Source organism: Nothobranchius furzeri, chromosome 19 (assembly GCF_043380555.1).
Source record: "Nothobranchius furzeri strain GRZ-AD chromosome 19, NfurGRZ-RIMD1, whole genome shotgun sequence".
NCBI classification, from domain to species: Eukaryota; Metazoa; Chordata; class Actinopteri; order Cyprinodontiformes; family Nothobranchiidae; genus Nothobranchius; species Nothobranchius furzeri.
The window spans coordinates 6,941,037-6,962,985 of record NC_091759.1 but is presented as its reverse complement, the minus strand read 5'-3'; the positions used below and the strand labels follow the sequence as shown (position 1 = coordinate 6,962,985).

Here is a 21,949-nt window from a genome sequence, read left to right as displayed (position 1 = left end):
TTTCTTCTATTGTTTGTAAAAAAAAATATTATTGTAGGATTTCTAGACGCATTTAAATTATAACTAATGAACATATGATGTTAAGTTTACTCAATATATATATAATATATCAATATATCTTTTAGGAATATAAAGGACATCAATATCGACACTTTATCCTCCTATGTTGATAATATTCAGCTACCGGACAATCTCTCCTCTCCTGATGACCTGGCTGCTCTCTACAATGACCAGTTAGCTCACATTTTAAACTCCCTTGCTCCAGTTAAAACCCGTTCTGTTACTTTCTGTCAGTCTGCTCCCTGGTTTTCCCCTCAACTCCGGACGCTGAAAACCAAATCCAGGCAGCTTGAACGCCTCTACAGAAAAACTGGTCTCACCATTCACAAAGAACTATATAAAAATCATATGACTCAGTATAAGGACTTAATTATACAAACCAAACAACAGTATTACTCCTGTCTAATCAACTCCAATCAAGGCAACACTAAGTCATTGTACTCCATTATCAATAAAATTCACCGGCTATGTGATACTCTGCCCCCACACATGTGCTCTACTGCTACCTGTAATGCCCTTCTTCTGTTCTTCAATGAAAAAATAATAATATTTCACCGTGCAATCAACCAAAGCATCCCCCCTACCTCCCCATATGATCCTCCCGAACCAACACAGTTATTTTCCATTTTCCAACTACCCACTGATTCTGAGATATCAGATATCATCCACAAGTCAAAGCCTTCAACCTGCCTTCTCGACCCCCTTCCCACGGCCTTGGTTAAATCCTGCCTCCCCTCCCTGCTCCCTCTCGTCTCCGCTCTCATACATGCATCCCTTTCCTCCGGTATTGTTCCCTCTATCTTCAAAACTGCTGCAGTTACTCCAATACTTATGAAACCTGGTTCGGATCCTAACATTTTTACTAATCTCTGCCCCATCTCCAACCTACCCTTTGTCTCCAAAGTTTTAGAAAAAATAGTCGCTACCCAGCTCCACACTCATCTGACACTAAACTCCTTCTATGAACCCTTCCAGTCCGGTTTCCGCCCACTTCACAGCACAGAAACAGCCCTCCTCAAAATAACTAACGATCTCCTCATTGCTGCTGATTCCGGTCTACTATCCATCATGGCCCTCCTTGATCTGAGTGCGGACTTTGACACAATATCTCATTCCATTCTCCTCCATAGGTTATCTTCCATCGGCATTGCTAACATCCCACTTCAGTGGTTTCAGTCCTACCTATCAGGTCGCACTCAGTTCATTACTATCAAATCCTCCCGCTCACAGCCCTCTTCTCTCTCTTCTGGTGTGCCCCAGGGCTCTGTCCTGGGGCCCCTCCTTTTCATTATATACATCCTTCCCCTTGGCAATATCTTCTGCAGATTCAATATTCATTTTCACTGCTTCGCGGATGACACCCAGCTCTATTTGTCCAGTAAGCCAAATTCTGCACTTCCTCCCTCCTCCCTCATCACCTGCCATAAAATCCTGGTTCAGTTCGAACTTCCTGAAATTAAATACAGACAAAACAGAACTTCTTTTGGTTGGTACCAAGAACACCCTCTCAAACTTTGACAGTTTCTCTCTCACTGTTGATAATACTTCAGTTTCCCCCTCTCCCCAGGTCAAGAGTCTGGGTGTCATCCTAGACAGCACACTATCCTTCCAATCTCATATCAATAGCATCACACGGTCAGCTTATTTCCATCTTCGTAACATTAATCGTCTTCGCCCCTCCCTAGATGTCCACTCTACTTCTACTCTTGTCCATAGTCTGGTTACATCACGTATCGATTATTGCAACTCTCTTCTCTCAGGCCTCCCTCAGAAAACCCTCCGTAAGCTCCAGTTGGTTCAGAATGCAGCAGCACGCATCATTACTAAAACTCCCATCTCTCATCACATCACCCCATCCTCAAACAACTCCAATGGCCACCAGTGCACACCAGGATCAACTACAAGATTCTCCTTCTCACCTTCAAGGCCATCCATAACCTCGCCCCTCACTACCTCACAGATCTCGTTCACATCGTCACCTCGTCCTGTTCCCTCAGGTCCTCCTCCTCCATTCATCTCTCTCTCTGTGCCCTCCTTTCGTCTCAGCACCATGGGGAGTAGAGCCTTCAGCTGCACCGCTCCCAAACTCTGGAACTCCCTTCCCCCTCTCATCAAGAACATTAACTCATTCACAGAATTCAAAAAACAACTCAAAACTCACCTCTTCATAACCCCATATCAGCTTTGAATTTTAGAGTGCCTTGTTTGTTTACATATGTTTACTTACTGAATGATTTGTGTTTTTATTCTGTACAGTGTCCTTGAGTGACCAGAAAGGCGCTTTTAAATAATAATAATAATAATATTATTATTATTGTTATTATTATTATTATTATTATTATTATTATTATTATTATTATTAATATCCACTGCAGATGATGGTGGGTGCTCTCGGTTTGTGTGAGGGCACACTGCCACCAGTTGTTGTACGGATGTTACTACCTCATTTGGGCTTTTTTAAATGTTACAGCTGAGAAAACAAACAGGCATCACCAAGAATATGTCCTTCAGTAATGAAACTACATTCAAAGTTAAATAAACAACGCAAGTATTTTATCAGGATTTTTTCTGCATGATCTAGGTAGTTCATATCTTCCTTCTTTGTGTTTTTCTCAACAGCAAACGGATGCTGCACAAAGGCATGAAGCAGCAAGCACTTCCACATCATTGCTGCACTTAATAGCTTGACACATTTCAACACGTCATCACAGAAGCCCCCACGCTAGCACTCGTTGACTGACCCTCACCTCTGCAGCATTCAGACGATGAAGTGAGACTGTCAGGGCTGGTGATCTCATCCTGCACCACGCAGGGTTGAGCATTGTCGGACTTTGGGGTGATCTTCATCAATGGAACTCCAGTATGAGTCATCTGCACTGAACACCCACCTCCAATGTGCAAAGCTTCCCTTTGTAGTGCTGAGAGTGGCTCATAGGCATCAAACAGAAGCCTTAATTGATTACATTAACAGCAAAAACATGTTTCCTCCCCTTATATTTCTTAGATTTGGAAAAATATCCATATGATTAAAAGAAATTTAATCCACCAAATCAAAAATGTTTGCTGAAAATGTGAAAGGGTTGATCATTTTCAGCTGAACCTGAGAAAAGTAATTGCAAGATGTTGGTGCAGCCCAGTTCAGAGTAGGAAACAGAAAAATATGTAACATAAATAAAAACTGACACAGCTTGCATCCATTATGGGAATAAATGTGCTCAATTCCATTGGTTTGATGTTTTAAACGATCAACTAAAAGTTTCCTGCCTGCACACAGTAATTGAGGTTAATTGTAGGGAAATGCAGCCTCAAAATTACAAGTCTTTCACTGAAAACACAGCAGGTAAGCTGGAAGTGAAAGGAGTTCCCCACAGGAAGATTTTCAAAATAAGACACACGATGTGAATTATGCCTCAGAAATTAGTGAGAACTCATGTTGCAACTTAAAAACTCTGAAAATGTTGTGTTATGTAAGGATTACACAAAGTCTTTCAGAGAATGCAAAGTGGGCCTGCTGAATATGAAAGAAAAAATGTGAAATACCAAAAGAAATGTATAATTCAAATGAGTTTTGACTTTTGTTGTTTAAGGTTTATTGTTCTAATTCTACAGAAAATGCATCACCAACCAAGCAAGCAGTATCGAGTTATTCACAGAGAACACAGAAAGTGACTGGAAACGAAATGTTTATTCAACTTTTTTCAACTAACTTAATGCTTATTGACACCATTCTTTAAAGAAAAAAAATTCTAATTTCTGTATGATTTACACAATAATTATTCTCATTTTCAATAAAGGATTTAAGAAAGTATAATAAAATAAACGGACGTTGCGTATAAAATAAAGGCAAAAGCTCATTAAAACCTGTTTTTATTATTATTATTTATTTATTTTTGAAAATAACGGATTCATTTAAAAAATAAACGCAGTTCACCTCCTAACCGTGCGATGGCAGCACCGAACATTCATGACCCTCACATACTTGTCTCCACGCCCATTTCATTCAAATTTCCGCTTTTTTCACCCACTACTGTTGTTGGCCCAGTTGGTCCAGAAGAAGGTCTTTTTGCTGTCTCGTTGCTTTAATAGTTTCAGACAAGTGATGGCACGGCTTCTTTTGAGAGGAAACTTGAGGAGTTGCATCGCCTCTCAGATCAGAATGGGATCTGATCAGGTAAGCGGGAAAATCGGTTTAATTTGATCTTTTTGTTTTTTGTTTTTGTTTTGTTTTTTTAAGTAAGCATCGTCATTCAGACATGTATGGTTGGACAAAGGCGGTTAACTGGACATTATTTAACTCTCAGTGTGTTTTTTCTAGTAACAAACTTCAACTAAAAGGATGCGTTTATTTATAAAAAGAGTACATTATTTACAGGATTAATTTTAAAAGCTATAAAACTTATTTTCTAAGATTAAGGACTTTTTTGATAGTGCATGCTCATTTTTGACAGCTTGCCCGTTAATATATATTCATCACTGACTATCTTGACCAAGGAAATGTGTAGGGCTTACAACTAACCGTGTCCAGCTCGAATAAAAGTCGAATATTTGTTGCATTTACAGTTTTTTCACACCCATGTTTAAATTTACGTAAACTATTCCAACATTTTTAGCGACACGGTGGACCTTTTGCCCTGCTCCGTAATGTTATGCATGGCTGCCTACACACCACCTTTGACACATATAGCATCTGCCCCTCCCCCAAACACACACACACACGGCATCAATAATAGTAATTCAAAAGAGTAATGCTTGCCCTTGTCTGCTAAATTTAGTCTGTTTCTCCACACCAGTTCAGTACACTTTTAAAATGATGTATCAACCAACAACAAATAGCCATTTGTGTTTGCAAATGTCTGGAAATAAACAGATATTCACGTGCAGGCCTTACCGTATTTCAGACAGTCATTTATCAAGAGATTTAGTTTGAACATGCTTTAAATTTGTGCATGTTTAGACTTGTACCTCGAAAAAAAAGCCTAAAGTAGATAATAATATAAAAAGATATTGAGCAACTGCAGCGTTTAAACAGACAATCCTTTTTTTGTAATTATCTCTTCTTATTTATAAGGTTCAGATCACATCTTTGCAAGTTTGCCTGTCTCCTTATCATCTTAGTCATTTTGTTCATCCTGTCCAGTTAAGATTCAGATTTCAGATTTATTGGCCAAGTAAAATTACATTTACAAGGAATTTGTCTTCGGTAGATGTTCGCTCTCTAAAACAGACAACAACCACAATAAATGAGAATAAAATACCTAAAAACACATAAGAACATGTATACCCACACACATGTTCATTTACACACACAAATATATATACATGTATACCCACGCACGCACACACACACACATATCCATAAGCATACTGAATAAGTATTAAAAACTGGTTAGAATGCATTAAAGTAGATTGCTATGCTTTATATTAGGGCTGGATGGTAATTCATTAACTACATACATATATAAGGGGCAGATTAAAAGTTCAATAAATGAAAAGTTTATATACTTTTTTTTTATTAGCCTTTCACATAGCTTAATTCTAGAGTTGCTCTGTGTTGAACCAATCATGAGGCTGGAAAAGAGCCACACAGACAGCACAGTAGAAGAATAAACCATTTTTTTCATATAGCGCCTCAAGATAGAAATCACAAGGCACTTCACAAAAATGATGAACATATATTTTTAATTATATTGCAATAAAATTAGGACAAAGGAAAAATGCAAAGGAAGAATTTTTAAAAAGTTGCAGCTGGACAAGCTGATGGCTAATGTTTACATCAGGTAACCACTGAAAAATTGAGATAAAAAAATTACTGTCCTGAAAAAAAGAAGAAAAATGGAGAAAAATGCAACTTGCATCGGTGTCAAATGTGTTGACATATACAGGCTATTTAAAGTCATCCGATAAATGTAAGGTGCACTCTAAATGATATAAAATGCATGTTCGAACAAAGTCTGAGAATATCACTAATCTGTTTTAGCACCCGAACCGGCTAGTGTGAAATGCATGCTTCAGATTTCCCCTAATAATACAGGGTAATAGAAATTGCCAAAAATAGTTTGGTCAGTATTGGCTGATATGAAAAATATTGTGGTGATGGGCATTTTTTCCATATCGTCCAGCCCTACTTCATATCAAAGAACTTCAGGTGGTATTTTGAGGATTCTCATAACTTAGATTAATTAAACATTTTGATATGTGATGCATAACCGAAAGTGTTAAAATAAAGCACATTCCTAGTGTGAGATTTACAATCACATAAAAATATTGTTTTTTTCCAGCTTGGTGAATTGGGAAAGGGAGCAGGGAAAGGTGGTGGTGGTGGAGGCTATGTGAGGTCAGCAGGAGGTGCCTTTGGAAAGCGAGAAGCAGCAGAGGAGGAGCTGTACTTCCGGTGAGATGCCAGGCATAGTGATAATACTGTACTACTACTTTCATTGTATTGTGTTTTCTTGACCGTCTCTGTGTTGCATTTGTTTGCAGGCAGAAGGAACGGGAGCAGTTGGAGGCACTAAGGAAGCATCATTCAGAAGAGATCGAGCACCACAAAAAGGAGATTGAACGCCTACAGAAGGAGATCGACCGCCACAAGGGCAAAATCAGAAAGCTCACGCACGACGATTAAGGGGGAGAGGCCAACTGTCAATTCTTTCCTGAGTAGAACCGCTTGTGAACATGTCGTTATCACTTGTACTTTCTGCAGGTCTTAGTCATGAAAGGTCCTTCTGACTCATCATGCTGAAATAATAAAGTGATTAATCTTCCTACATTGTCAAAATATGCATTTAATTCGCTTTGGATTTTTAAACATTTGGCTTGGTGTTCAAAACATGTGCATTTGTTTCTTCCAAGATAATCAAAATCCCTTTTCAGCAGTTGGATAAAAAGGAAGCATTCTTTTCCATCATCAGTGTTGTGAACGTATGTTTTCCATACTTTCAACAGAATCTTGAACATCAGTTTAAAATTTGAGAAAATAACTATCTGCATACAGATATCGTGCATTTTAAGTAGAAGTAAAATTACCTGTTGCAGTCACACTGCATGTTTTGTTTTTTAGTGTAAAAGTACAACAAAACGAGGATAATTCAATTAAACAGACAAAATACAAATGGACCAGAAAATACTCATGAAATCACAAAATTGATTCGTTATGCTGCGAAATGAATATAAGAAGTCGGGATCACAACTTCACCGCAAGTATTGCCTGCTAATACGTAGTTTTTCGTTTTATTTTTGTTCGTATCTGCGAAACAGAAACCACGGCAGCCATGATTCTCATGAAACCCCCTTCAATGATTTCTCGTTCTGGTCTCGCGATATTTGCTGAGCGGTTGCGTTGTTCGGGCGAGCCGACGACGAGACCGTTGGTGTCTGGAAAAATTGTCTCGTGGTAGAGATATAAGTACACTTTGTTTGGGCATTTTCGTTCGTTAATAAAATTAATAATTTCGCGCGCTAAACCACGGTGTAATTGGCTTCCTGAATCAGGCTGGTAAGTTTTGCTAACTATCAGTTTGGACCTTTTATGTGTTTGATATGTGAGAGGCGTTTGTCGGCACCGCGAGGCCTGCGCGTAAGCTTCGATAGTTAGCTTTTTGGCTAACTATCGCTGCTACTTGAAAAGGCACATTTTGAAATCCCCATCTTGCTTTGAAATATAGTCATTAAATCTTCTGTTAAGTTTTAATTGAGTTCGTTTTCTTTTAAAACGTGCATGTAAATATCAGAATTAAACGTATTTATCTGGCTAGTTAGCGGGCTGCATGCGAAGGAGGCGGGGCTGTAGCTATCTGTTGTTTCTTTTTGAAAACCTGGCTATTTTTTATGTAAACGTGTATATATATATATATATATATATTATATCTCATCCTTCATTTAATAGCATATACAACAATTTTAATTAATTGAATTAGCAAATGTCAGCAGTTGCGATCAAAAAGCAAGAAATCTATGAAGTGAGAGTATTTTTTGTTTGCTACAGGCTGAAAACGCAAATTATTATATGATCTCTAGATTTTATAAGTAAAATAATTACGCAAATGCAGATTAATCAAAAGACATGTCTCTCTTGATTGCTATATTGCAGAGGAATGGCTGCTGCTGAGGTGAATGGGAGTTCTGCTCCATTAAAGGAGGAAGAAGAGCCAATGGATGTGTCAATAACACACACAGAAAACTACCAAACACTACTTGATGCTGGGCTGCCTCAGAAAGTCGCTGAAAGTCTAGATAACATCTTCCAGACAGGTCAGTAATCGCTCCAAAATGAGCTGCTAAATTAAAATATATATATATGTCTCCAAATTGTTTGACATTTTGTTTTATATGTGTGTGTGTGTATGTGTTTTTACATATGTATATAAAATTTACTGTAGGCTTGGTGGCTTATGTTGACTTGGACGAAAGGGCCATTGATGCTCTGCGAGAGTTCAATGAAGAGGGAGCGCTCACGGTGCTGCAGCAATTCAAAGAGAGTGACCTATCTCATGTGCAGGTATTCATGTTTATAGGTAACATTTTAATATTTGTCTGAAGCTGTGATTGTATCCAAAGTGCTTTATGTTTCATTTGTATTTATATAATTTTTTTGTAGAATAAAAGTGCGTTCCTTTGTGGAGTCATGAAAACATACAGACAGAGGGAAAAACAAGGAAGCAAGGTACAAGAGTCCACCAAGGGTCCAGATGAGTCCAAAATAAAGGTGAATTATTTTATGCACATTTGTATGAAATGTTAAAAGTGAGCTTTAAAGTTAGATCTGAAACTAATGTTTAGTTATTGTTTTTTGTTTTAAGTCTCTGTTGGAGAGGACAGGATACACTCTGGACGTGACTACAGGGCAGAGAAAATATGGAGGCCCTCCACCTGAGGACGTATACACAGGCTCACAACCAGGGATTGGAACTGAGGTAGGAGTGCTTCATATATATATATATATATATATATATATATATATATATATATATATATATATATATATATATATATATTAGGGCTGTAGCGAAGCCTCGACGAAGTCGACGGCTCGATTCTAAAAATTTGTCGACGTCAGATCCGGAAGTCGACGCACCGCGCCCACTTTTTGCATCCCCAGGAGTTTGTAAATAGAGGAGGAATCTGCCTGTTCTTCCTCTAGTTCGCCCTCTTCTCCGCCTTCACTAACATCTCCGCCAAATACCGAAGACCCGGAACAACGTCCGTCCACTACTAGATTATTTTCCTGTTTTGCCCCTTCGTCTCCCGGCAACGGACAACAACTTCCGGGGTCAGATGCGCTGCTTCGTGTCTATCGCAGATGTAGAAAATCACCGGGAGCGCTTCTCCCTTCATTAAGGAGCTTCTTTCAGACATGAGGAGAGCTGTTTTGGTGGTAGCAGTCTCTCCTCCATGCTGGTCTGTTTGCTGCTGGGTGTTTTTGGTTTATTTAAACTTGGTAACTTGAACTTAATGTTGGTAAAGCTACTGTTAGCATCTTCGCTAACAGCTTCTTGCGTTGGGATAAGCTGTTACGTTTTGGTTTAGAGTTCATATTTTTTGTGGTGTAGATCTCCCTTTTATTACATTTAGAGTGTTGTGGGTTTTCGGTTTAGTGTAAAATATCACCTGAGTTTGGTTTAACCCGTAAGACCACTCGCCTCACGCACATAAGTGACCAAAACAAAGCAGCATGGAGACACTCCATCTTCTACCACCTCTCAGGCAGCAGCCTGCACTCCCAAGTTCTACACGTCATCAGAACATAACCAACCAACACAATAAACACAGTGTTATACAAAATGGAAGGCCTGTAGTGTTTATTCTCTTACAGTAAGAATTTATCAATTCTTTTTGAGGAATTTATTTGAGATTTTCTGGTTTTTGTTAATTGTGCAATAGAAAAATAATCATTAGATTAATTTTCTAAATAGTCATTAGAATAGTCGACTATTCGATAAAATAATCGTCAGAATAATCGTTTTAAAAATAATCGTTTACCCCTAGCCCTAATATATATATATATATAAAGTGATGAAATTTTCTGCAAACTCTGTTCATACATGGTGACCAAAATGCAGCAGAGCTTTGATCTTAATTATAACTAAAATATGAAAGACATTTGAAAATGTGCCCAAATTGTTAATCTAGTGATTTCTGGAAATGGACTATTAGGTTGGACTTGGACTTTTAGTTGACTACACCAATCCACTACTTAAAAACACTTTGTTTCTAATTTTCACTCAGTTAGATGCTGATATCATTGATGGTGTGTTTGTTTCTTTTGTTTTATTCAGGTGTTTGTTGGGAAAATCCCCAGGGATCTTTATGAAGATGAGCTTGTGCCTCTGTTTGAGTCTGCTGGTGCCATCTGGGACCTCAGGTTAATGATGGACCCCCTGTCTGGTCAGAACAGAGGTTATGCTTTCATCACATACTGCAATAAAGATGACGCACAAAAGGCTGTGAAGCTAGTAAGTCTTACTCTATAATACAAAAAAAACACTAGTCAAATTTCAGTTCCTAATAACACAAGAACATTTATATAAAGGGATACTTTGCAACTTTTTCGTAGTTTTAAAATAATTTTCATGAGCCAGTATGTGCTAAAATGACCTTTTACAGGCTCTAATTTCCCTCTGGGGTTAATAAAGTATTATTGAATTGAATTAATGAAAGGCCACTCAGCTCCTATTGTGACCAAAATATTCCACTTTCAACTTCTGATTCGTGGGCTGCTCTGTTGGGATTTTAAAAAATGTAGCTGAAATACCTGGCACTGCAGTCTGGTTCCAGCACATTTCCTGCATGTTTTAGATCATGAACACAGCCGATTTGTTAAGTTTAGTGATGAGTCACTCCTGTAGACACTAATGAAGGATGAGGAGACATTTCAACATTTCGATTAAGGTGTTAAAAAGACAAATGCACAGCGAGGAAATAGGTTTTGCTTTCGGTTCGACAAACGAACACTGGGGGGTGCTAAAAGCCAGCAAAACTGCCTAGTTCCCCTTTAAGATAGTAGCTAGTTCACTTTATTAAAGATACATGTAAGCCCATAGCAAAAGATGGATAATTGTGTTTTATAAGAAATTCCGTGTCTGTTGTGTGAAATTTTTTTTACCTTTCTTATTTGTTTTCAGTGTGATAACCATGAAATTCGCCCTGGCAAGTACTTGGGAGTTTGTATATCTGTTGCAAACAATCGCTTGTTTGTTGGATCCATTCCCAAGAACAAGACACGGGAAAGTATACTGGAGGACTTTGGGAAAGTGACAGGTTTGTTTTGAGTGCAGTTATAGATTTTATCAAACCAATCTTGACAATACTGGAAGGCTTGTTTTTTTTCACCCCACAGAGGGTCTGCAGGATGTGATACTGTATCACCAGCCAGATGACAAGAAGAAAAACCGCGGTTTCTGTTTTCTGGAGTACGAGGATCACAAGTCTGCAGCACAGGCACGTCGCCGCCTAATGAGTGGGAAGGTCAAAGTGTGGGGCAACCCTGTGACAGTGGAGTGGGCTGACCCTGTTGCTGAACCAGACCCAGAAGTCATGGCCAAGGTCAGTAGTCCATGTTTTCTTCAGAAAATCATTCCCCAGCTCCCAGCGTTAAAAATAGGGATGTGTATCGATGAAAATCTGGCGATACGATACGAATCACAATACAGGGTAGACAATACGATGTATTGTGATACATTCGGCCAGACATTATTAGCAAGTTTTTTAGATTGAATTTATTGTAGGAAAATTCAATAAACAGTCCAAACTGATACGTAACATGTTTAACATGAGGTATCTGAACCATAGTAGAGGGATTTAAATTTCAGAGGTGGCAACAAAACCCATTGCACACTGCTGCTGGCTAGTGGTCAGCATTTGAATTGCACCAAAAGAAAAGAAAGTAAACAAATGTTTGCATGCAAATTCTTCCAGAAACTTCATACACGGCTTTTGAATATCGATGTAATATTGCAGGAAATAATATAGCAATATATTGCTGTTTCGATATTTTCTTATGTTCCTAAATAAAAGACTAAATTGTTTTCTGTGATCTTAGGTAAAAGTGCTTTTTGTCAGGAAGCTGGCTACAGCTGTGACTGAAGAACTTCTGGAGAAAACCTTCTCCCAGTTTGGGAAGCTGGAACGGGTGAAAAAGTTGAAAGACTATGCTTTTGTCCATTTTGAAGATAGGGATGCTGCTGTAAAGGTGGGTTTTTTTATGAAATAATCAGCGTAATACTAGTGCGTCATGTTTCTCGGTACTTGACAGTGATGGTTTGCTCTTTGACAGGCTATGGATGAGATGAATGGGAAGGAGCTTGGAGGTGAGGTAATTGAGATTGTTTTGGCAAAGCCCCCAGACAAGAAAAGGAAAGAGCGCCAAGCAGCTCGGCAGACCACCAGGAGTGGCGGGTGAGCCTAAATGGAAACATGTGGTTGGTCAGTTGCCCAGAACAACATATTCATGAAATTTTCATCCTGCAGGTATGATGACTACTACTACTACCCACCTCCACGCATGCCATCACTAGGCAGAGGAAGGGGTCGTGGTGGCCGGGGAGGCTATGCCTATCCACCTGATTACTATGGCTATGACGATTACTATGACGATTACTATGGCTACGATTATCACGACTACCGCGGTGGCTATGAGGACCCTTACTACGGCTATGAAGATGTGTACAGCATGAGGAGTCGTGGTACTCGCCCCAGCAGGGGTGGACCTCCACCACCTAGGGCTCGCGGGGCTCCAACAGCACGAGGTCGGGGTGGCTTTGCACAAAGGGGGCCACCCCTTGGAGGTCCACGTGGCGCTCGAGGAGGACGTGGAACCCCTTTCCAACCTCAGAGGGGCCGTGGTCCTCGCGGTGCCAGGGGTAATCGTGGCGGGAACGTTGGCGGAAAGAGGAAGGCAGATGTGTTTACCCAGCCCGACTCCAAGCGCCGCCAGACCAACAACCAGCAGAACTGGGGGTCCCAGCCCATCGCCCAGCAGCCCTTGCAGCAGGGGGCCGACTATTCCGGTAACTATGGTTACAGTAATGACACCATGGAGTTTTCACAGGATTCTTATGGGCAACAGTGGAAGTAGATGCACCAAAAGGTATTTGGCAACGACAACAAAAAAAGAGGAAAACAACAATAAAAAGAAAAAAAAAATCAGGAGATTGGCCACAATTTTTGATTGACTTTTTATTCTTCATCACGTGTGAAAAAAAAAGATCTGTACGTATCTCAGAAAAAATGGACACACTGCAGAATTGGCTCAAGATGATTGGCTGGAAATGTTTTTGGCTGAAGAAATGAACGTACCCCTTGAGGTGAATCATTTCTTCCTGCTACAGTCTCATTTGGACGTGTCTTTACAAAAATTGCAAAAAATTTACGCTTTTATTGTTACTTTTTGTTCCTGTTTTTTTTAAAACCAACAAAGAACGTTAACAAAAAAAAGTGGACATTCGTTTTAAAATATCTGAGAGGACGTCAAAAAATGCATATGTCCTTAAGTTTTTTGTCCATGTCCCCCTCCCCATTCTTGTACTCCCTTAATTTGTGGTTTCTTGTAGTTGCTTAGGGATTTGCTTGTAAATAAATGCATATCGTTATAGCTTCATACATCATTTTTTGCGAGGGTGGAGAAAAGAATCCACAAGAAGGAAGAAATCAAAGTTTTGTATTGTTCGAAGTGTATGCATAGCATTTCTAGAGATAGACGAATTGTGTTTATTTGTTTTTTTAACTGATACCATAACTTCCTTGTTTTCATTAAACTTGCCCGGTAGAATTTGGTTTGGCTGACCTTAAGAGCCATAGCAGTTTGTTCTCTGATGTTATTTGTATTTATAACTTTTCCGTTTTGTTCAGTTTCAATAAAACTCAGCTGAGCATCAGTCAATTGTCAAATACTCAAATTCAGTGTTTGTCCTTCACTACTTGATTTGATCCATAACCTCCAATTGTCACATTCGGAAGATCTTTTTTGTCAAATTTTGTCAGCAGTGCAAAAGACTAAAGAACTAGAGAGTTCTGCTTGTCGAGTTGGATTTGAACCCTTTATTCTTCAGTGTTTCGCCCAAATGGCTGTGATCCCCTTACAAGAACACTCATCCTGTAAAGGTGACCGCTACCATTCTCATAGGTTGTTCCCATTTCAGTAGAGCTAATGCTCCTTCAGTAAATGTCTTCAGCCACTAGGAAAATACTCAGTGTACTTTATATTTAATACAAAATTCACAACACTGTTTTCACGTGGATGTAGTTGGAGATTGGCTGACATCTATTAAAGCTTTCACTAAAATTTTAAAAGTAAGAACAAGTTTGGAAAATAGTGAGTTGTCACTTCAACCCTAATAAGTTGACACACTCACCTGGCCTTTCCATTGGATTCGTAATAATCGTGAAACGTAGTATGCAGCTAGTAGTCACCGTTAAAGTTGATGCGTGCTTTTCCACTTTTGGATTCTAATTTTTACGTGTTACGTTTCCAGAATGCGTCAAGTTCAGCAATCAAGACAGGAAGTCAAACACGAAAGCTATGTAAAACATCTGGAAACTTTCAAAATAAAAGTCATGTTGATTTACAGTTACTCAACTAGTACATTTTTACCAGTGAAACCTCTGTAGCCGAGGTAAACGAAACAAAGTAAACCAGACCTTTTTGAATACACGCTGCTGTTTTCTCATTGCAAAACTGCCGAAAACATGTGGGGTCTTGCAATTCTCCGGTCTTTTCATGACCAGCTGCGTGGAACGCTTTTGCTGCGGTTTCATGTCCGAAACGCTCCCAGTGGGAAGAGAGCTCTTGGGGAAAACCGCATCTTACACATCCAATGGAAAGCCGGGGTCAGAGCAGCGCATTTTACATGAAATTGATCTTTGTAAAGAAAGTTGTTTCGACCTTAACCAAATTTTTCTCCTTTTGAAGACACCAAGGATCTGTCCATCAAAAAGGATTACATAGCAGAAAACAGCCTTTCAGAATTTTTTTTTTTTTTTACCTAACAACCAAAAAAAAAAACTTAGCCTTTACCTGTTGGTATCATGATGTTGTTTTTTTGTTTGATGTGTCTGTCCTCTTATTCCAACCTGCCTAGGTGGAGAAGAAACGAGAGCGGCACCACTAGAATGAGGAACTCACCTGAACGGTACTCAAGGGTGAGCTAGCCTTGCACAGAGTACTGTCTCCTCTTCTGTAGTTTACTGTGACCACTGGGGATAAAAGGCATAATCCATTGTTTCCTTTTTTTTCCCCTCTCTTTATAAACTCTCCTCTGAAACATCTTGATGTTTGCTAGGAGAGTGGTTGAGTCTATTTTACAGGTTAAAAATAAGAGAAAATATGAAAAATGATTTTTAAGAGGCAAATCTGGGTTGTTTTTTTTCCTTTTTTTTACTGCCATGATCAGGCATTCAAGGATTTGGTAAGCCCAAAATATATGAACCCATGCAAACACCTGCTGCATACCTTGGCCAGAAAATATATATATATATATATATATATATATATATATATATATATATATTCAGTGAATTATGAAAAGCTAGCTGAAAAAAAACTGCATTTCTTATTTAACAATAATAATACATTTTATTTCAAGCGCCTTTCAAAGGCCTCAAGGTCACTGTACAAGACAAAATATAAGGAACAGCAAGCAATACAAACGACAAGAAATAAGTGCTAAGAGTATTTCCCAAGGGTAGAGTCAGAGCAGTACAATGGATAATAGACTAAAAAGAGTAGATGGAAGGAGGACAGTTACAATGAGTAAGCCAGGTGGAACATGTGAGTTTTGAGTTGAGACTTGAAGGTTGAGAAAGAGTTTATACTGCGGAGGTAAGGCGGTAGAGTGTTCCAGAGTTTTGGAGCTGAGTGGCTGAAAGCTCTGGCTCCCATAGTACAGAGACGAGTGCAAGGAACAGACAGGGAAATTGAAGATGATGATCAGAGAGAGCGAGTGGGAGTGACAATGTGAAGGAGATTAGAAAGATAAGGGGGAGCGGGATTATGGATGGCTTTAAAGGCATGAAGAAGTATCTTCTAGTCAGTTCTGTATTTGACAGGGAGCCAGTGAAGTTGTTGCAGGACAGGGGTGATGTGATCAAAAGTGGAGGTCTTGGTGATTATCCGGGCAGCTGAATTTTGGACTGACTGTAGCTTGTTGAGTGATTTTAGAGGGAAACCGGAGAGGAGGGCATTTCAGTAATCGATGCGACTGGTGACCAGGCTGTGGACCAAAATAGCAGTGGAGTGCTGACTGAGGGAGGGGCGGAGCTGATTGATATTGTGAAGATGAAAGTAAGCAGTTTTTATTGTGTTGTTAATATGAGGAATGAAGGATAAGATGTTGTCTAAGATGACACCCAAGCTCTTAGCTTTGGCGGTGGGGAGAAGTGTGGTGTTGTCGAAGCTGAGTGAGGAGGAACTGGTCTTAGAGATGACTTGGTGCCAATGAGGAGGATCTCAGTCTTACTGCTGTTGAGCTGTGGAAAGTTAGAAGAAAACCAGGATTTGACTTCGGTGAGGCAACTGAGAAGGGAGGATGAAGGGAGCGGGGGGTTTGGTTGGGTAGAGAAGTAGAGCTGGGTGTCATCGGCATAGCAGTGAAAATGAATATTAAATTTCCTGAAGATATTGCCAAGTGGGAGTAAGTAGATTATGATGAGAAGGGGACCTAAGACTGAGCCCTGGAGAACTCCAGAGGTAACTGGCTTGGGGTTAGAGCGGAAGGTGCGCAGTTGGACAAATTGAGTGCGATCAGATAGATATGATTTGAACCAATTTAGAGGAGTTTTTGAAATGCCGATGGTGGATAGTCTATGGATTAGAACTGTGTGTGAGATGGTGTCAAATGCTGCACTGAGATCGAGTAGGATGAGGATGGAGATCTGGCCAGAGTCTGCGGCTCGAAGGAGGTCGTTTGTGATTTTGATCAGAGCCGTTTCTGTGCTGTGGTGGGGGCGGAAACCAGACTGGAAGACTTCGTAGAGGGAGTTGCTGGATAGATGAGAGTGTAGTTGGTTAGCAACAACTTTTTCAAGTATCTTGGAGATAAATGGTAAATTGGAGATGGGACGAAGGTTATTGAAATTGGTTGCGTCTGAGCCGGGCTTTTTGAGAAACTGGGTTAGAGCTGCAGTTTTAAAGGCTGAGGGAACGATTCCAGTCCAGAGGGAGGTGTGAATGATGGAGCAGATGAAGGGTAACAGGGATGAGGGGCATGATTTAACCAGGGTAGATGAGAGTGGGTCAAGCTGACAGGTAGTGGGCCTGGATTTGCATATTAAATCCGAGATATAAGAGGCACCAGGAACTGAGAAGGATTCAAAAAACGTGATATCGTCAGGGGGAAGTGCGTGGGGGTCAGCCGGGCTAAGACTGGTGAATTTGGGTGATTTTATGGTTAAAAAGGAAAGAAGGCTATTGCAGGTGTCAGTGGACTAGAGGTGAGGGGGGAGTATGGAGGGAGAGTGGAAAATGTTATGGAGGATTGAAAAAAGAGTTTTGGAGTTTCCATTGTTATAGTTGATGAGATTGGAGTAGTAATCTGATTTGGTATGAGAAATAGAATCCTTATAACGGGCTAGGTGGGCGATGTACAGGTCTTTGTGTATAGAGAAGCTCGTTCTCTTGTAGAGGCGCTCCAGCTGGCGTCCTTCACCTTTTAATGTTCTGAGGTTAGATGTGAACCAGGGGGCAGAGGTGGAAAAACAGACAGTGCGGGTTTTTAATTGAGCCAAAGTGTCAAGGATGTTTTGTAGCTAAAGCAGCTCTTTAACACATCTGGTGTGTGTGTTGTTTTTTTTTTGCAACATAAAATGTGTATTAGGCCCTTGTTATTCATTTTATTTAAAATGAATAAGATGCCCATCACGTTTCTGCACAATTAAGTGAAAAGAATTAATAGAATAGACTTTTAGCTTTTGAAACCACTAGATGGCAGTGTGAGGGCTGCATAACTTCACAGGTACAACTGGGCCATAGGAACCAAACTAAAGCTATTTGAGATACTCTAGTGTCCTTAAACAACTTTTCATTTCAGAAATGTGTCTATATGTTGCCTCTTGTCACCAGGCAGTAAGCTGCTCGCGCCCATGTGACTGAGTTCACAGAAATGGAAGGGACTGATTGGTAAGGTTTCACTACCAACTAATGCTCAGAAAGACATCATGCTATTTAGCGGAATTAAATCCTTGGATGTCAGGTTTACTGTTTTTATGAATAAGCTTTATTGTAAATACAGATGTAATAACTATTAAAGGCATTAGTATCCATCTTTCTGAACATTTGTTGGGTTTGAGCTTAAATTGAGAACCTTTGCCAGATTTTTTTTTTTTTGGCATGTCTGTCTGTGGACATTTTCTTTTTAAGTTCCAGGTCACAGTAATTGCAAAGGGTGCAAAGCAGAACCGCTGCAGGATTTCAGACACTTCAGAATGGACTCGCCCACACCAAAGTCCAGGAGGTTCTGCCAGCTGGATTGCTGTCCTCCCTGCAGTCGATTGAAGGTCGAATGTGAGAAATAGCAAAACCTTTTGTTGTAAATTAATGTAAATGTCACACCAACTTGTTGATTATTACAAATGTTCTCATTTAGGGCTGAAAAGGAGGATGTGCCGCACTACACCTTCAGATTCATCTTCCTCAACAGATTTCTTGTACAGAAATTGCAAATACTCAAATAAATGTCTTGGTTTGTGCAAATTTATTTAATATTGATATGGACCATGTGGTATTTCCTTTCAAGTCTTTTTTTAAAGAATAGTGCCCTCAGTCATATAGGTGGAAAGGCTGCTAAACTAAGTATTAAACTAAGTATTTTAGATCTCCTCAGACTCACTGATGCTTCCAGAAATTTTAAAAGGGGGATTGCAAGCCTCAGAGCCTGAGCAACAGCAATTTGAGTCTGTAAATGAACTGCTTTTAACATGACTGGAGATAAATGAATAACGTCCAACATGGCCAGGTGCCTGTTATGATGAAGCCAGTTTCGTTTTCAGCATCATTCAATAGCTGCTAGGTTTTAGCTATGCTATGTAGCTAGGCTGCATGTAGCTGGTCGTGAAAATGTGAGTCGTTTGGCAGCAGCTGCATTTTGTTTGCTCTGAGAGCGCAATTTATTTGATAATATTGTTTACCGAAAATCTGCAATTTCTTTAAATACGGCAGTTCAGTAAAACGTAAAGAAAGCATTCAAAGTGAGGAAGGACGTTCCGTTTGGGAACACACGGTCACATGACACGCTGCGTCACACGTAAACCCGGGTGAAGATGGCAGCCGCCGGGGGAGAACCGGGAGAGCCCTCCTCTCAAAATGTGTCGGATGAATTATTTCAAAACTTTTACACGGAGGTACAACATAATTCCTACTATTTGATGAATTTCACAGTTTCGGATGTAATGGAATAGTTTCTGGTATTAAACCATAGCTTCTCATGTACACTGCATACGAGGCCTTCGGCTAACAAGATGCTAACATTGTTGGAGATGTTTTGTAGCTACGTTATTTTTGTGTGGAAACAGCCAGGTAGTCGAAACCTATCCCATAGTCGTGTGTAAAGTTGATTAAAGTCGCTTCAACATTTCCTATAAACCTACAAATTCTTCACCCGGGTGTTTGTAAATTCATTCAGCGTGTGTCATTCTTGTTAGCGTTAGCATCCTTTAATTTTCCATAAACATTACACTCACTGAGGAAAAACTAATGGGAATGCAGCGTTGGATTTGTTTTCATGGGATTCTGTTTTATCACAACAGGTAAAGCAGATTGAGAAGAGAGACTCTGTGTTAACTTCTAAACAACAGATTGACAGGCTGCTCAGACCTGGATCTTCCTACTTTAATCTCAACCCTTTTGAGGTAACATACTGGATCACAAATGTTTCATTTTTTTATGTATATATATTCATCCATTCATTGATGATCCATCCAATGTAAATAAAACTAAAGGATTTTTATTTATTTATTCTACATTTTAGGTGTTGCAGATCGATCCAGAAGCAACAGATGATGAACTGAAGAAAAGATTTCGTGCAGTAAGAACACATTTTCATCTTTAGTTTATGCAAAAACATTTTTATTGCATATAGCCTACGTCTTTAATCCTCTCCTCAGCTGTCCATTTTAGTCCATCCAGACAAAAATCAGGATGATCCTGACCGAGCACAGAAGGCTTTTGAAGGTAAAAAATAAGTAGGTTTTTAAATTTTGTACAATTAGTTGTATTTTTATTTTCACATTGGATTGTCTTGTTTTTATTTGTACAAATTTCACTTATTGAGGTTGCAAATACAGCAGCTTTCGATATTTTGCGGGTCATCGCAGTGCAGTAACTTAATTGTTTTCCAGTTGTGGATAAATCATACAAACTGCTTTTGGAGCCAGAGCAGAAGAAACGAGCTGTTGATGTGATTCAAGCAGGAAAAGAGTATGTCGAGCATATGGTTAGTGGGTTCCATGTTGACCTACCTCCAGAAAAAAAAAGCTAACTTTTGCCTCCTTCTTCCCCCACTCAACATTAATCAGTCTGGTAAATTTGTGCATTGTTTCAATAACAGGTAAAGCAGAAAAAAAAACAACTGAAAAAGGATGGGAAGTCACAGGATGTGGAGGAGGATGACCCTGAAGTGGTAAGTCTGTTGAATTAACCTAGTGAAGGTGTCAATAATTGCAATATTTTGTAATTTTTTATATATATATAAATGAAACATTTAATAATTAAAAATAAAATATGTGCATATTGGAAAATAATTCAGTGTTTAAAAGAAGCCTTGATTTTCTTTTTTTTTCTTCTTTTGTTTAAGTTCAGACAAGCCGTATACAAACAGACCATGAAGCTTTTTGCAGAGCTGGAAATCAAGAGGAAGGAAAGGGAAGCAAAGGACATGCATGAAAGGTAACCTGGTTGTTGCAGGCAGCTGTTTTTGTGTTTCTGAACGCCTCTTTAATATTAAATGTTATTTTCCTAAACAGAAAAAGGGCAAGAGAAGAAGAAATTGAGACTGCTGAGAAGGCTAAGCGGGACAGAGAATGGCAGAAAAATTTTGAGGTGGGACCTTGTCCGACAGTTTAGCTCATGCATACAAGCTGGCATTTTTTAAATGTTTGACATTTTGCAGGAATCGAGAGATGGGCGGGTGGACAGTTGGAGAACCTTCCAGTCTAAAGGGAAGAGCAAAGAGAAAAAGAGCAGGTCATTTCTCAAGCCCCCTAAAGTTAAGATGGAACAGCGGGAGTGACGGTGGAAGACTGAGTTGTAGAAGAAAATGAATCTTGTTAAAGTAAAAATGCATCTTCTGTGTATTGTCACCTTGTGTTCTGTAGTCCCATGTGTAACTTTCACCTGGATACAAGTACGGCAAGTTACTTCTGACAAACTGTTGTTTTGTACTTCATTTTCTAATGTACATATTTGTGAGTTGAAGCCAGCGGTCATACCTCTGTTGTGTAAGGAGTTGATGCATCTTCACTGATGAGAAATGAGTGTATTTGCTTTTCTTTAACTTAATAAAGCTTGGTCTTTACCAGTTTAGTTTGCCACGATCTACAGACCTGAGTGTAAAATTTCTGTAACTTCTTTGAAAATTCAGCAGATGAATAAAGGTTTTAGTTTCATTTACTAATCTGTACATGGGTGACAAATCAAAAAGTCTTGGAGGTAGGAAAACCCCAGGTTTAGTTTTTCGGATGCCAGCGTGGCATCCATGTCATCTCAGATGTGTAAAAATATTTTTGCTTGTATTAACCGTCTGGAGGCCGGCGTTGCAGATTTGCAACGTTAAAACCTACCTACCTGGTTACTCCACATATGTCATGAGCATTTTTTAAATCAGAAGTACCGCTGAAGTACTTAGTTGATCGTCCTTTTATCAAAACTTATTTTGAGCCTGAGGGTTAAATTCTAAGCAATTCAATT

At 39.4% G+C, this 21,949-nt stretch overlaps 3 protein-coding genes across 6 annotated transcripts; all 3 read left to right on the top strand.

The window, feature by feature from the left end:
* Positions 1 to 3,837: 3,837 nt before the first annotated feature.
* Positions 3,838 to 6,821, top strand: atp5if1a (ATP synthase inhibitory factor subunit 1a). Its single transcript, XM_015973547.3, has 3 exons — positions 3,838 to 4,231; positions 6,339 to 6,451; positions 6,541 to 6,821. The coding sequence occupies exons 1-3, from the start codon at positions 4,025 to 4,027 to the stop codon at positions 6,680 to 6,682; spliced, it is 462 nt and encodes a 153-aa protein (XP_015829033.2). The 5' UTR covers positions 3,838 to 4,024; the 3' UTR covers positions 6,683 to 6,821.
* A 580-nt stretch (positions 6,822 to 7,401) lies between these two features.
* On the top strand, positions 7,402 to 18,543 carry LOC107394555 (heterogeneous nuclear ribonucleoprotein R). Of its 3 annotated transcripts, XR_011517319.1 has the most exons (14): positions 7,402 to 7,552; positions 8,147 to 8,307; positions 8,436 to 8,554; positions 8,654 to 8,761; positions 8,856 to 8,969; positions 10,332 to 10,508; positions 11,178 to 11,313; positions 11,393 to 11,598; positions 12,095 to 12,244; positions 12,329 to 12,450; positions 12,523 to 13,061; positions 15,132 to 15,192; positions 18,110 to 18,166; positions 18,407 to 18,543. XR_011517319.1 is itself a non-coding variant. In XM_054745083.2 (13 exons), exons 2-12 carry the CDS (start codon positions 8,151 to 8,153, stop codon positions 15,164 to 15,166), a joined length of 1,863 nt encoding a protein of 620 aa, XP_054601058.1. In that variant the 5' UTR covers positions 7,402 to 7,552; positions 8,147 to 8,150; the 3' UTR covers positions 15,167 to 15,192; positions 18,110 to 18,336. The 3 variants fall into 3 exon arrangements, 2 of the variants coding, with proteins under 2 accessions (XP_054601058.1, XP_015829027.1); XM_054745083.2 differs by lacking the exon at positions 18,407 to 18,543 and having other exon boundaries at positions 18,110 to 18,336; XM_015973541.3 differs by lacking the exons at positions 15,132 to 15,192; positions 18,110 to 18,166; positions 18,407 to 18,543 and having other exon boundaries at positions 12,523 to 13,928.
* Positions 18,412 to 21,582, top strand: dnajc8 (DnaJ (Hsp40) homolog, subfamily C, member 8). Of its 2 annotated transcripts, XM_054745087.2 has the most exons (10): positions 18,412 to 18,550; positions 18,633 to 18,693; positions 19,792 to 19,893; positions 20,013 to 20,069; positions 20,149 to 20,215; positions 20,383 to 20,477; positions 20,592 to 20,663; positions 20,838 to 20,929; positions 21,007 to 21,082; positions 21,153 to 21,582. In XM_054745087.2, coding segments are annotated over exons 1-10 (744 nt in total). In that variant the 5' UTR covers positions 18,412 to 18,548; the 3' UTR covers positions 21,273 to 21,582. The 2 variants fall into 2 exon arrangements, with proteins under 2 accessions (XP_054601062.1, XP_015829032.1); XM_015973546.3 differs by lacking the exons at positions 18,412 to 18,550; positions 18,633 to 18,693 and adding an exon at positions 19,074 to 19,386.
* Positions 21,583 to 21,949: the final 367 nt, after the last annotated feature.

Bases quoted from the DNA above. Each gene is read 5' to 3' on its own strand.
- atp5if1a (XM_015973547.3), top strand. From the start codon at position 4,025: ATGACCCTCACATACTTGTCTCCACGCCCATTTCATTCAAATTTCCGC. The intron at 4,232-6,338 runs GTAAGCGGGAAA...GTTTTTTTCCAG, and splicing joins TCAGAATGGGATCTGATCAG to CTTGGTGAATTGGGAAAGGG. The intron at 6,452-6,540 runs GTGAGATGCCAG...ATTTGTTTGCAG, and splicing joins GAGGAGGAGCTGTACTTCCG to GCAGAAGGAACGGGAGCAGT.
- LOC107394555 (XM_015973541.3), top strand. From the start codon at position 8,151: ATGGCTGCTGCTGAGGTGAATGGGAGTTCTGCTCCATTAAAGGAGGAA. The intron at 8,762-8,855 runs GTGAATTATTTT...TTTTGTTTTAAG, and splicing joins CAGATGAGTCCAAAATAAAG to TCTCTGTTGGAGAGGACAGG. The intron at 12,245-12,328 runs GTGGGTTTTTTT...GCTCTTTGACAG, and splicing joins ATAGGGATGCTGCTGTAAAG to GCTATGGATGAGATGAATGG.
- dnajc8 (XM_015973546.3), top strand. From the start codon at position 19,306: ATGGCAGCCGCCGGGGGAGAACCGGGAGAGCCCTCCTCTCAAAATGTG. The intron at 20,478-20,591 runs GTTAGTGGGTTC...TTTCAATAACAG, and splicing joins AAGAGTATGTCGAGCATATG to GTAAAGCAGAAAAAAAAACA. The intron at 20,664-20,837 runs GTAAGTCTGTTG...CTTTTGTTTAAG, and splicing joins AGGAGGATGACCCTGAAGTG to TTCAGACAAGCCGTATACAA.